At 32.0% G+C, this 12,689-nt stretch overlaps 1 protein-coding gene across 6 annotated transcripts in view; it reads left to right on the forward strand.

The window, feature by feature from the left end:
• Nucleotides 1-12,689, forward strand: part of DMXL1 (Dmx like 1) — a 164,179-nt gene that overhangs the window by 101,947 nt on the left and 49,543 nt on the right. For all 6 annotated transcript variants that reach the window (XR_014019040.1, XR_014019041.1, XM_081268583.1 and 3 more), the window contains 2 exons: nucleotides 5,472-5,650; nucleotides 10,143-10,285. Coding sequence is in view for 4 of the 6 variants with exons in the window: in XM_081268583.1 (XP_081124709.1) it covers nucleotides 5,472-5,650; nucleotides 10,143-10,285 (322 nt within the window). In the remaining 2 variants the exon portion in view is untranslated. The remainder of the gene's footprint in view (nucleotides 1-5,471; nucleotides 5,651-10,142; nucleotides 10,286-12,689) is intronic.

Below are 12,689 nucleotides of genomic sequence, written 5' to 3' on the forward strand. Positions count from 1 at the left end.
AGGGAATAAGAAGGGAGACAGTGATAGTGAAGGTAGTAATGGCAATTAGAAACAGCAGTTTTGTGAAGCAGATCTTGTAAAAGCTATGGAGAGAGAATCTGACTGTTGAAAATCAAACAAGATAAAAGACCAGCAGTAGTGATTTTCAGTATGAAGTAAAATTCTGAAATCTCAGTTTTTGAAGGCATTATTACATTCTGAAAACACACCAACAAAAAATAAAAAAAAAAAAACACACCAACACAACCCTGCAGCTGATAAATTTTAGATTATATGTAAGCAGCCCTGCAGGTATGGATTATTATAAAATATAATCTTGATATCCTAAGGGTCTCATTGCATTAAATAGTGATCAATATACATTGTTGACCAAGAGGATGAAATAACATATTTAGAAAAGTGGTTCTGAATTTGGTCAAAATTAACATAAAATTTTTGGCTTTTAAATTTTATCAAATGAAAACTGACAAGTCTGGAATATTTCATTTTCCTAAAAATCCTGTTAGTATCAAAGTATTGTGTATTGAAGATGAACTACTTGTTTAGAACCCCTAAACGTCTGTTTTCTAAAAAGTGTTTTCAAAAGCTTGGTACTAATACAAGAATTTGAAAGTCAGCATTTGTTTTTCCCTTCTAATATAAATTCTTTTCTTTGCAATAATGGTCTCATGAATTAAATTATTTTTTTTTCTTTATGTGTCTGTCATATACTTAATGCACCAATTATTTTAGAGACATAATATTTAAACACAAGCTTTTTAATTTAAGAAAATGATAAATTTTACTAGATTGTAGCTTGGCAGAGCAGAATTCTTAATGAAAATTTTAACATATAAATTAGTCTAAGTTTAAATCTTATTTTTGTGAATTTTAAATAATAAAATTAGATTTTTCTAACTAAACTGTATTACAGGTGATATGTATGTACATGGAGTTCTTAATAAGTTTGTCATATGGTTAATTATGAAGTAGAGCATTGGCTAAACAAATAGAAATTTTTAAAAAATATATTTTTGTTTTTGGATAACAGTTAGAAATCCATACTTTTGCTTTTTATTGCATACTGTAAAGCAAAACAAAATATTTTTCTTTTATTTTAATAATATTTATTGCATTGGTGATTATTTGCAATTAAAAGAATTGTAAATTGTCTTACAAATTTATAGTAATGACTTTTGTCTACAAAGTGAAGAATGAAATATAAAATGAATATTTTATTTGCAGTAAACATAGCATAAGTTTTTTTTTAACTATGAGGCTGCTAATGACAGGTATTCTAAAGACATTTTAAACTATATTTTTAGCATTTTATTATTTATGATAAATGTAGATCAGAAAATCCGTATTTTCTTTTTCCTGTAAAACTTGTATAAAGATAAAAGTTTAGTATTCAGTGATTATCACATATTATATTCTGTATTTCGTGATTATCACATGTTGTTGCTGTCATTCCTTTAGCAAAATAGCAAAATTTCTTGACCAGAAAGGTAAGACTTCATATTTAAAATTGGTATTTAAGATACAGTTGAATAGGGCTGGGTTGTGGCTCAGTGGCAAGTGCTCAACTAGTATGTTTGAGGCACTGGGTTTGATCCTCAGTACCACATAAAACAGTAAACAAACAAAATAAAGGTATTGTGTCCATCTACAAATAAAAAAGAAATCTTTAAAAAAAATACACACACACACACACACATATATATAAAATCAAACATGCCAACCACTTTTAAACTGGTGATTTATTATCAAGAACTGTTAAAAGATTGACAACAAAAGAATATGTAATTTTCCTAGGGAAGGGAATACATTTTTTTGTTAGTGTCTCAAATGTATTTTGTGTGAGGGCTGTATAATACAAATTTAAGTTTAAAAAGCATTCCATTCATTAATTTTATAAAATTAGAGAAGACAAATTCTTATATAATATGGGTAGAGAAAGCACAAAGGTTGACTCTCTAGCAAATGCACAGTTCTAGACTTTTACAGAAATTTTATTCCTAAAACTAGATGACAAATCTAAGTTTTTGTATAACATTAAACAAAAAGAAATACCTATCTTACCTAGACTTCATTTAATATTTCTGATATTGAACATATTATCTTTCTCCCAACCTTGTTTTCTAATATTTTTGGCAGTCCCAACTCCTGCAGCAAAATGACTTTTTTGTATTTCCTTCATTCTAATTGGGGAGTGAGGTGTACTGGGAATCAAATCCAAGGCCTTACATATGGCAGGCAAGTGCTCTACTACTCAGCTACATCCCTAGCCCTAATTCTATACATATATATTTTTTTCTTTAGTCTGATGTAAATTAAGATTAAAAAAACATCAAATTTGCCATGTTAACTTTTTTATGTGTATGACTAGTAGTGTTAAATATATTCACATAGTTGTGAAACAGATCTTCAGAACTTTTTCATCTTGCAAAATCTGAAACTATATCCATTCAACAACTCTCCTTTTTGTCTTGCCCCTGAACTTTTATAATCACCTTCTTAGTTTCTGTTTCCAGAAATATGTCTATCTTAGATAATGCATATAAGTGTAATTATACAGCATTTTTCTTTTTGTGACTGGCTTATTTTATTTAGCATAACATCCTCAAGGTTTATCCATTTGTAGCATGTGACAGAATTTTCCTCCTTTTTAAGGCTGAGTAATATTCCACTGAATGTATAAGTTCCATTCAAATTTTCAATAAAATTTGTTGAGTTTGAGCTGAAATCTTACAGATAGAACAATATTGTGGCCCTTTGAGTGATTGAAAACTGAGTAATACTGTAGAACAGTGATCTCTGGACTTCTAATTACATAATCCTGTCCACAAAACATTACTGAGCAATCCCCTAATATATGCATATTTATATGTCATATTATTGGTCTGATATGAAACACTGACAAAATATTTTTTTTCCTCGTTTTAACACTTCAAGATACAAGGTAATGTACATGTAATGATTCTGGGAAAATCCTGAGAATCAAACAAGCTTTCTAATATCTGGATAGTATCATATGTTAGACTTTTTTTTTTTTAATGTCATTAACCTTATTCTTTGAAGATCAAAGAATACCTTTAATTCACTGCTTCTTTAATCTTTTCTCTTTTGAAATCTTTGAAGTTTACTTGTAAAAGTGTTATACATTTAATTTTGAGGATTTGTTTTTAATTATTTGTTTTTAATTAATTACTTAATTTGTGTTCATATACATTTATACTTACCCTTTTTACCTGAAGTGCCCCAGTGATAAAAGAAAGTGAATATATACCTGAGATTGAGGATTTAGACTGATTTGTTTTGTTGAAAGCAAGGAATGAATATGAAATCTATTTTATCATAAACTTTAACTACATGACATTTATATTGTCTATATCTGTATTTCTCTCAACATAAAATATTTTCAACCATCAGTTAAGTAATTTACCTTCTCCCTATCTATCAGGGCTATATTTGAAGGTCCAGGATGATATGCCCCCTGAAGTTTCATTTACCTCTCACACTCAGTAGGATTTGATTGAAAAGTAGAGAGTGAGATGGTTCTGCTGATTAAGTTCAGTTTTTAAAGAAACAATATTTGAATGTATAGTCAGAATATTAATTTCATTGTGTCTGTTTTACAATAGTAAACTGAAATTAGAAATATTGACAATAACTTTCCTATTACGTTTGAATTTTAATCACAGTAATATATGTGTGTTAGTGAATCAAGTAGTACAGTAGAACTTATTACAAAAAGCAGCATTATCATTCTTATTTGTCTAATACTTCTCATTCCCATTCCTTGAGGAATCTTTCCTTAGACATAGCCTCTTAATCATTTCTCCATTTCTGTTTTGAGGTTTTTTAAGAGTTTCTTTTACTCTGAAAAAAACCTCAAAACAGTTCTAAGAAAAACAGTATAGAATGTGCTGAGGGTAAAAAAAGTTTCGTAAGGGAAGGAAGGTATATTAGTCTCCATAGTCTATAATCTTGACATGAAAGCCTGCTTTTGGAACTACTTTCTATGTACAAAAGCAACTGAGAAATGCACTTTTTAAATTTATGTCAGAACTTTTCTTAGTTGTCTGACATTTCCCCATGTATGGCGTCATTTTTCTTTAGCCACTTTTTAACCTCTCCATCCCCCTTATAGTTCATAAACTCTACATACAGGTTCCTCTTCAGTTTTGTCTTTAGGATGTGTGTTAGTAGGTATATTGGAAACTTGATTTTGATTATCAGATATTAAGAACAAAGAAAAATTTACACATTTAATATGATAAGTATTTTTAAAGTAATTTGAAAGATTAAGTAATAATGATACCACTATTTATATTCTTAGAATACTAACATTTTTAAAAATCTTTCTTGTTTTCTGAAATAACCAAATTACTGTACTAAACTCAGAGCTTGACTGTAGATTGATATATTTGCATGTGCATGCTGTGTCTGCAAGCTGAGTAGCTTTAAGCAATAAAACATTGTATTACAGTACGAATTTTATATCCCTGTTGGGAGGTAAGTTAAATCTCATTGGAACCATTGAAGAATATTGGTATGCCTATAATGTGAATTATTTGCTATATGTTACAAAATACTTGATTCTCTACAAGTTATTTGCTGCTTGTGTTGGGGATTGAACTCAGGGCCTCTTGCATGCTAGGCAAGAGTTCCACCACTTTGCCTCTTATGACTTAGTGTTGATTAAAAATTTGTCAAGACTTTTTTAATGCTAATGTCTTTAGGGTTCTAGAGTAGAATACTTACTAATTATGAAGAATGTTCAGAAAGTAAAACAGTAAAGATTGTATTTTCTCTTTATTCTTTGTATTTCCATTGACTAGAAAATTCCATCTCTGAACCATTTCCAAGGGTGTGAAACAGTTTAAATAAGTAATCATGATACTCAAATTTTTAATTTTTTTAGTGAAAAATGTAGTTTTATATTAGATATAATGCCAAGTGATTATTGAAGATCTCAAAAATGAATTGTTCCCTTTAATTAATATTGACATTCCATCATGTGCTTTAAAAAACAAAGTTGTGGCTGGGGAGCGTGGTAGTTCAATGGTAGAGCATGTGCTTAGCACGCATGGGACCCTGGATTCAATCCCCAGAAAGCCACCCACTTCATTCCCCTGACACACACCAAAAAACAAAAAACAAAACAAAACAAAAAACCTCCAAGTAGATGGGTATAGTAAATTTCCTTCCATGTTTATAGATAAATTGTGGACCTGCTTACAAACAGACATTATATCCTATTATCCTCTATATACAGTTGATAAATCAGCATTCAAAGAATTTAGATAAAAGCAGAGGTTTCTATACAAAGAGTTTTTTGGCTCACTTCCCTTACCTATTTTCTTATCTGCTCTATACTTTCATAATCATATCTTGGTGTTTTTGGTATATGCTTATTTGTAGTTACACTTAGGTGAAATAACTACAATGAAAATAGTACTTACTTTAATAATACTTTTTCTTCTTAGTTTCTTCATTAGTTGAAGAAGGAGAAAAACAGAACAAACGTTTTAGGCCATCAAAAATATCTTGCAGAGAATCTGCCCCACTGACCTCCTCCTCACCACCAGTAAGCCAGGAGTCATTGACAGTCAAAGAGAAGTTCATCCCACCTGAACTCAGTATCTGGGACTATTTCATTGCCAAGGTAATAAAAGTACTGTCTAGATCAATAATTACATGATGAAATGGAAATAAAGGTGTTTAAAATAAGTGTACTTGTTGGTGCTTCCAGATATCTTTCTACAGTACTTTAGAAGATCTTTTTTTTTTTTTTTTTTTTGTATCAGGCTACATTTAAAAAAAATACTAAAATACTTATTATAATGTTTGTTTTATCTATGTGTGTTTGTGTATAAATAAGTTTGAAGGTGGTTTTTCATAAATTATGATTTCAGTATTTTAAATAAAGTTGTTAAATAAAAAGAACTTAGTTAACACTTCATTGTTAATGTGATTGATAGGGATTTAAGAATAAAGATCATGAGAAGTGCCCTGATCATCTATCACCATGCTCATTCTTTTCTTTTTTTTTCCCCAGTGCTGGGGATCAAACCCAGGGTCTCCTTCATTCTAGGCAAGTGCTCTACCACTAAGATATATCCCTAGCTCCTCATTCTTTTTTAATACTACAGACAGTCCCATGTTGTTTTGACAGATACAAATTTCAGCACCAGTGTTGAGCTGAATAACATTACCTCAATAACATGATTCAAATTTAATTTACAGTAGTATGAATAAATGAGAATAATTGCATGAAGTATAAATTCTCCTGTTATCTCTTTATTTCACCGAATAGTATGTAAATAACAGGAAAATCTCATGATCAGGAAACAGTCAATTCAATTCTTTTGAATTTTGTCAGTGATTAATCATTTAACACTATTATTCAGTTCACACATAGCACAGTATGTAGTTGTTTTTTTTTGTCTCCCAAGATAAACTCGTGATATTTTACAAAATTAGATAACAAAGAGGGAACTGATCAACTGAAATGAAAGTGAAACAAACAAACAAAAAAGAGTAATAGTGCTGAGAATAAAATTGAAATTCAACATAAATGGAATTATAGAAAATAGGGGAGCTGGAGTTGTGGCTCAGCAGTAGAGCGCTCGCCTAGCATGTGCAAGGTGCTGGGTTCGATCCTCAGAATCACAGAAAAATGAATAAAATAAAGGCATTGTGTCCAACTACAACTAAAAAAAATATTAAAAAAGGAAAGTCAAGAAAATAAAACTGGAAATGTTGACATTGCTGCCATTTGAAAGAGTGCAGATATACAGACAGGAATTTAGTGGGGATAAACTTATCAATATAAATATAGGAAGTTGTGAGGAAGGATGAAAATGTTCCAAAGATAGTAGTGTTGACAAAAATAAATAAACCAACCAGCAACAAACCCCTCCACATTAAAGAGATATATAACATTAAAAGTAGAAAGTAAAATACTAGAAGCTGACACAAACTTATAAATTATATGACAATTTCTAAAGTATAGAAAAGATGGTTGCTTTATAAGTTATAGAGTCAGAAGAAGGCAAACACTATTCAAACTATACTATATATATCCTTGGGAAGCTTCTTAAATATGAAACACTTCTTAATATTTCTAATATTTAAATGATAATTTACTTAATGCTTTCCTATTTTATAAAATGTTTTTTATACATTTATACCCAACAGTAAGAACTTTTAGTGTTTTGACAAATATCTTTAAAGGTCACAGAACACTTGTGATTATTGCCATTGATTTTTTTTTTTTTTTAAAGAGAGAGAGAGAATTTTTAATATTTATTTTTTAGTTTTTCGGTGGACACAACATCTTTGTTTGTATGTGGTGCTGAGGATCGAACCCAGGCCGCACACATGCCAGGCGAGCGTGCTACCGCTTGAGCCACATCCCCAGCCTCCCCATTGATTTTTAAGATGTATTGTATGATTTCTGTTTGCATAATATCTCTCACCCCTAACCTGGATACTGGGGATTGAACCCAGGGGCCTTCTACCACTGAGCTACACCCCCAGCCCTTTAAAAAATTATTTATTTTGATACAAGGTCTCACTAAGTTTGGAGGCTGGCCTCAAACTTGTGATTTTCCTGCCTCAGTCTGCCAACTAGCTGGGATTATAGTTGTATACTACCACACCCAGCATATAGTACTGTGTTACTGTACAAAGCAAGGACTACCTACCTTCTGCCTTTCATCTGATTAGACAAATTCTTCATGTCTTAAACTTCTAGATGTTCTTTTTACTGCCATGTATTAATTGCATCTAACTATTCTCGGATGACACTAAGCCCAGGCCACAAAACCTTTTATTTTATTTTATTTTTTTATAGCCAACATGATTCATGATTTAGGTAATGAAAGGAGTGTTTGCCTCTTTGTTCTTCATTGCCTTTTGCAGAGTCATTTGTTAATTGAACAAATGTTTAGAAAGCATTTTATCTGTGAATGTCTTTATTTCATTTTGATTTTTGAAAGATACAGGATTATATTTAGCAAGACTTTATTTAACTGTCTTGTTCCTGGATTTCCTTGTTAAATTTATGGCTGATCTGCCCTGTTCCAGTCAATGTTGCAACCAAAGGCTAGTTGAGATGTTAATCGTCCCTAATTATTTGAGTCTGAGGTATCTGTTGTTTTTGATAATGCCCATGGACATGAAATTTTAAAGCTAACCCCATCTTGAGACGAAAAAGGAGTGGCTCCACCAACATGCCAGATTCTCTTGGTTTTATTCAGATTCAGTAGATTTTCTTAAATCTTCTGTGTACTATGTGCATTTGGTCAATTTGCTGTGCTTGTTTTTGAAAACTTCCTTACTCAGCTATTCCAGAAGTTCCACCCTGCATGCTGTGTTGCATTTCCCTTAAGCCAATAACTTTTTAAACTTCCTACATCTCCTATTCCATTGTCTCCTTGCTATTTCCCACCCACCCCAGATGGTGCTGAAGATTGAACCCAGGGCCTCAGAAGTGCAAGTTAGGCAGGTGCTGTATGACTAACCTAACTCTCTAGTTCCTCACTCATAATTTGCATCACTTTATAAGTCATTGAGAACCATGTAATCAAACTACACTGGTTTACCATCTTTTCTTTTCTCCTATTATGATGGAGGTAGAGTCCTTCCTATCAAAGACCATTTCCTCCAGTTTTGTTCTGAATCCTATTCTTTTTTCCTCTGTTCTCACATCTTCAGTACTTCTGTTCTTTATTGGCTCTTTAACCATCAGAATTATGCTATAGTATCTATACTTCTAAACACCTACTTCGACCCTAACACTTTTTCTGCTACTTTGCTACTTTCTAAAACAACATACATATTTTCTTTTCTACTGCCTTACATTATTTCCTTTTTGTAATAACTCATTGTATGCTTTCAATCCAGTTACCACATTGAAACTATTTTTGTTGAGTGGCAGGTGACATCCATGTGAAATATAACAAATTTTTTTTCATTATCATTTTATCTGACTTATTATTATTAGCGACATTTAACCAACATACCACTTGCTCTTTAGAAATTCTTCTTTCCCGTTGCCTTGAAGTCAGTCTCATCAAGCTTTGTTTCTCCTAAATCTTCATCCTTAAAGTTGTTCAAATTAGAAGCCCAGAAATCATTGTTTTTCCTTTTTTCTTATTTTCCAAATATGTTGAACACAACTTGAGTCTGTTATTTCTCTACAGCTCTATTCCTAATACCTATATGTGAGCTGCCAATTCTTGGATTAGTTGCTGTTGTTTCCATTTCTACTCTTGCCATTGTCATTTTTCTCCTAAGAGTGTAGTCATAGTGATATCATTAGATTATAAGTCTCAATTCCTGTTCTCTGCCTAAAAGGCATTAGTGGCAACCCATTATACTCCTTTATTGTGACCTACAAGACCCTGCCAGAGCTGTCACCTGCTATTCTCTTAAACCTTTCTTCCAACACTTATCCAATTGTTTAGCAGCCTTTGGTGAAACTGCTTTTGTTCATACCAACTCTTTCACAAGTACAGCCTTTCTAAGTGGTATTTCTGCTACCTAAAGTGCTTTCATTTTCTCTTATTATATGATTTATTCCTTTTTGTTTGTCAGGCCAAATTTAAATGCCACTTTTCAAAGAAGTCTTCAACTTTCATGATCAGCTTATGTTCTCCATCTCAATTCTTTTTTCCTTTTTTTTTTCCTTTGTGGTAATGAGGATTGAACCTGGGCCCTTGCACCTTGAACATGCTAGGCAAGCACTCAACAAATTTTTTTTTCCTTTGTAGGGCTTAATATAATTTTTACTTAGTTTTCTGTTTCTTCCTTGTCTTTACCACTACAGTGTAAGTAAGCTCTGTGAAGACAGTTGAAGCATCTATCCTAAAAATTCTTATACTATCCTATTCTTGTACTTTTTTAAATCCCTACATAAATCTTTAATGGGCACATAACGTATACTTAAAAATTTTTTTGTTGATTCAATGAGTAAGTAAGGAAATTGTGTTAAAGTGATACCACAGGCATAGTATTGCAAATACTAGTGACTTATGATGAACCATCTACAAATGGGATGAATTGTTATGTTACTATTAAGTTATATGTTTGAATGTATCAAATAAGATATTTGGTTAACCAATTGTGTGATTTTTGTTTGATTGTTTCAGCCTTTCCTACCACCTTCCCAAAGTAAAGCTGAATATGATTCAGAGGAGAGCCTGGAAAGTGATGGTGATGATGATGATGATAATGATAATGTTTTAGCTTCAGATTTTCATCTCCAAGAGCATTCTAATTCAAATTCATATAGGTATGTAATATTACATTTTAATCTTCTTTTAAAAATCATCCTGGCTTATATGATATTTTTGAAAATAATACATGTGCTTTATAAATTAGTACACTAACACATTTCTTAAATTATAGTTGAAATTGTTAAATTGCTTCCCTTCAACATAATTTATCAGTTAAACTTTTTTTTCTTTTGGTACTAGGGATTGAACCCAGAGGGTACTTTACCATTGAGCCACATCCCCAGCCCTTTAATTTTTTTTTTTTTTTTTTTTTAATTTTGAGACAGGGTCTAACTAAGTAGCTTAGGCCCTCACTAAGTTGCTGGCTTTGAACTAAGACCTTTTGACTAAGCCTCCCAACCACTGGGATTACAGGCATGCACCATCACAACCGGTGTCAGTTAACTTGACTTTACATGAGGAGACTATCTATAATTTCATTACTCCTCACAGATCTTCTCACATTATCCCTTTCTTTTGGGTTCCTATGTCCCACAATTTTAGCTTTGAAAATCTATTGCTTTTTCAGGAAAACATTAGTACTATGTCAATAAGTACTATCTTAAAAATGTTTTCAAATATTATAAAAATCATAAATGTTCAAAACACTGATTCCTAGCTCCAGTGGTGCATTATTCATACATTCATGAGTAACTAGTGTTATCTTGTTTCTTGATGTGTTGCTTACATCTGAAATAATATATATATATAATTTATACAGACAAAATATGTTAATATAAATTTTGAAAAGAAGTAAATGTGTCAGGGACAGGGAAATACTTCTTTATTTTTCTCTTATTTCTATATTTTATTGAAACAATATATATATACACAAATGCACACACACACACTATATATATATATATATATATATATGTAAGTATATATACACATACATATATATATATATATATATATATATAAAAAATTCTGGAGTTTTTTTAATATATGACAGTGGAATGCATTACAATTCTTATTACACATATATAGAGCACAATTTTTCATATCTCTGGTTGTATACATAGTATATTCACACCAATTCATGTCTTCATACATGTACTTTGGATGATAATGATCATCACATTCCACCATCATTTCTAACCCCATTCCCCTCCCTTCCCCTCCAACCCCTCTGTCCTATCTAGAGGACATCTATTTCTCCCATGCTCCCTCTCCCTATTCCACTATGAATCTGCCTCCCTATATCAAAGAAAACATTCAGCATTTGGTTTTTTGGGATTGGCTAACTTCACTTGGCATTATGTTCTCTAAATTCATCCATTTACCTGCAAATGCCATGATTTTATTCTCTATTGCTGAGTAATATTCCATTGTGTGGGCTGGGGATGTGGCTCAAGTGGTAATGTGCTCGCCTGGCATGCACAGGGCGCTGGGTTTGATCCTCAGCGCCACATAAAAATAAAATAAAGATGTTGTGTCCACCGAACACTGAAAAATAAGTATTAAAAAATTCTCTCTTCTTTCTTCTCTCTTCTTCTCTCTCTTCTCTCTCTATCTTTAAAAAAAAATATTCCATTGTGTATATATGCTACATTTTTTTATCCATTCATCTATTAAAGGTCATCTAGGTTGGTTCCATAGTTCAGCTATTGTGAATTATGCTCCTGTAAACATTGATGTGACTTTGTCCCTGTAGTATGCTAGTTTTAAGTCCTTTGGGTATAGACTGAGGAGAGGGATAGCTGAGTCAAATGGTGGTTCCATTCCCAATTTTCCAAGAAAGCTCCATACTACTTTCTATATTGGCTACAACAATTTGCAGTCCCACCAGCAGTGAATGAGTGTACCATTTTCCCCACATCCTTGTCAATACTTATTGTTGTTTGTATGCATAAAAGCTGCCATTCTGAGTGGGGTGAGATGAAATCTTAGAGTGGTTTTGATTTGCATTTCTGTAATTGCTAGTGATGAACATTTTTTCATGTATTTGTTGATTGATAGTATATCATCATCTGAGAAGTGTCTGTTCAGGTCCTTGGCCTATTTATTGATTTGGTTATTTGTTTTTGTGGTGTTTAGCTTTTTGAGTTCTTTATATACCCTAGACATTAGTGCTCTATCTGATGTGTGAGGGGTAAAGATTTGCTCCCAAGATGTAGGCTCTCAATTCAACTCACAGATTGTTTCTTTTGCTGAGAAGAAACTTCCTAGTTTGAGTCCATCTCATTTATTGATTCTTGATTTTAATTCTTGTGCCACAAGAGTCTTATTAAGGAAGTTAAGGCCTAATCCCACATGATATAGATTAGGGCCTACTTTTTCTTCTATTAGACACAGGATCTCTGCTAAGTCCTTGATCCATAACCCTGAATGTTAATGGGCTAAACTCACCAATCAAAAGACGTAGACTAGCAGATTGGATGACCCAATAGGAAAAGACATTCACAGACTGAAGGTGAA

The sequence above is a fragment of the Spermophilus citellus genome (assembly GCF_964194105.1).
Source record: "Spermophilus citellus genome assembly, chromosome: 1".
NCBI classification, from domain to species: Eukaryota; Metazoa; Chordata; class Mammalia; order Rodentia; family Sciuridae; genus Spermophilus; species Spermophilus citellus.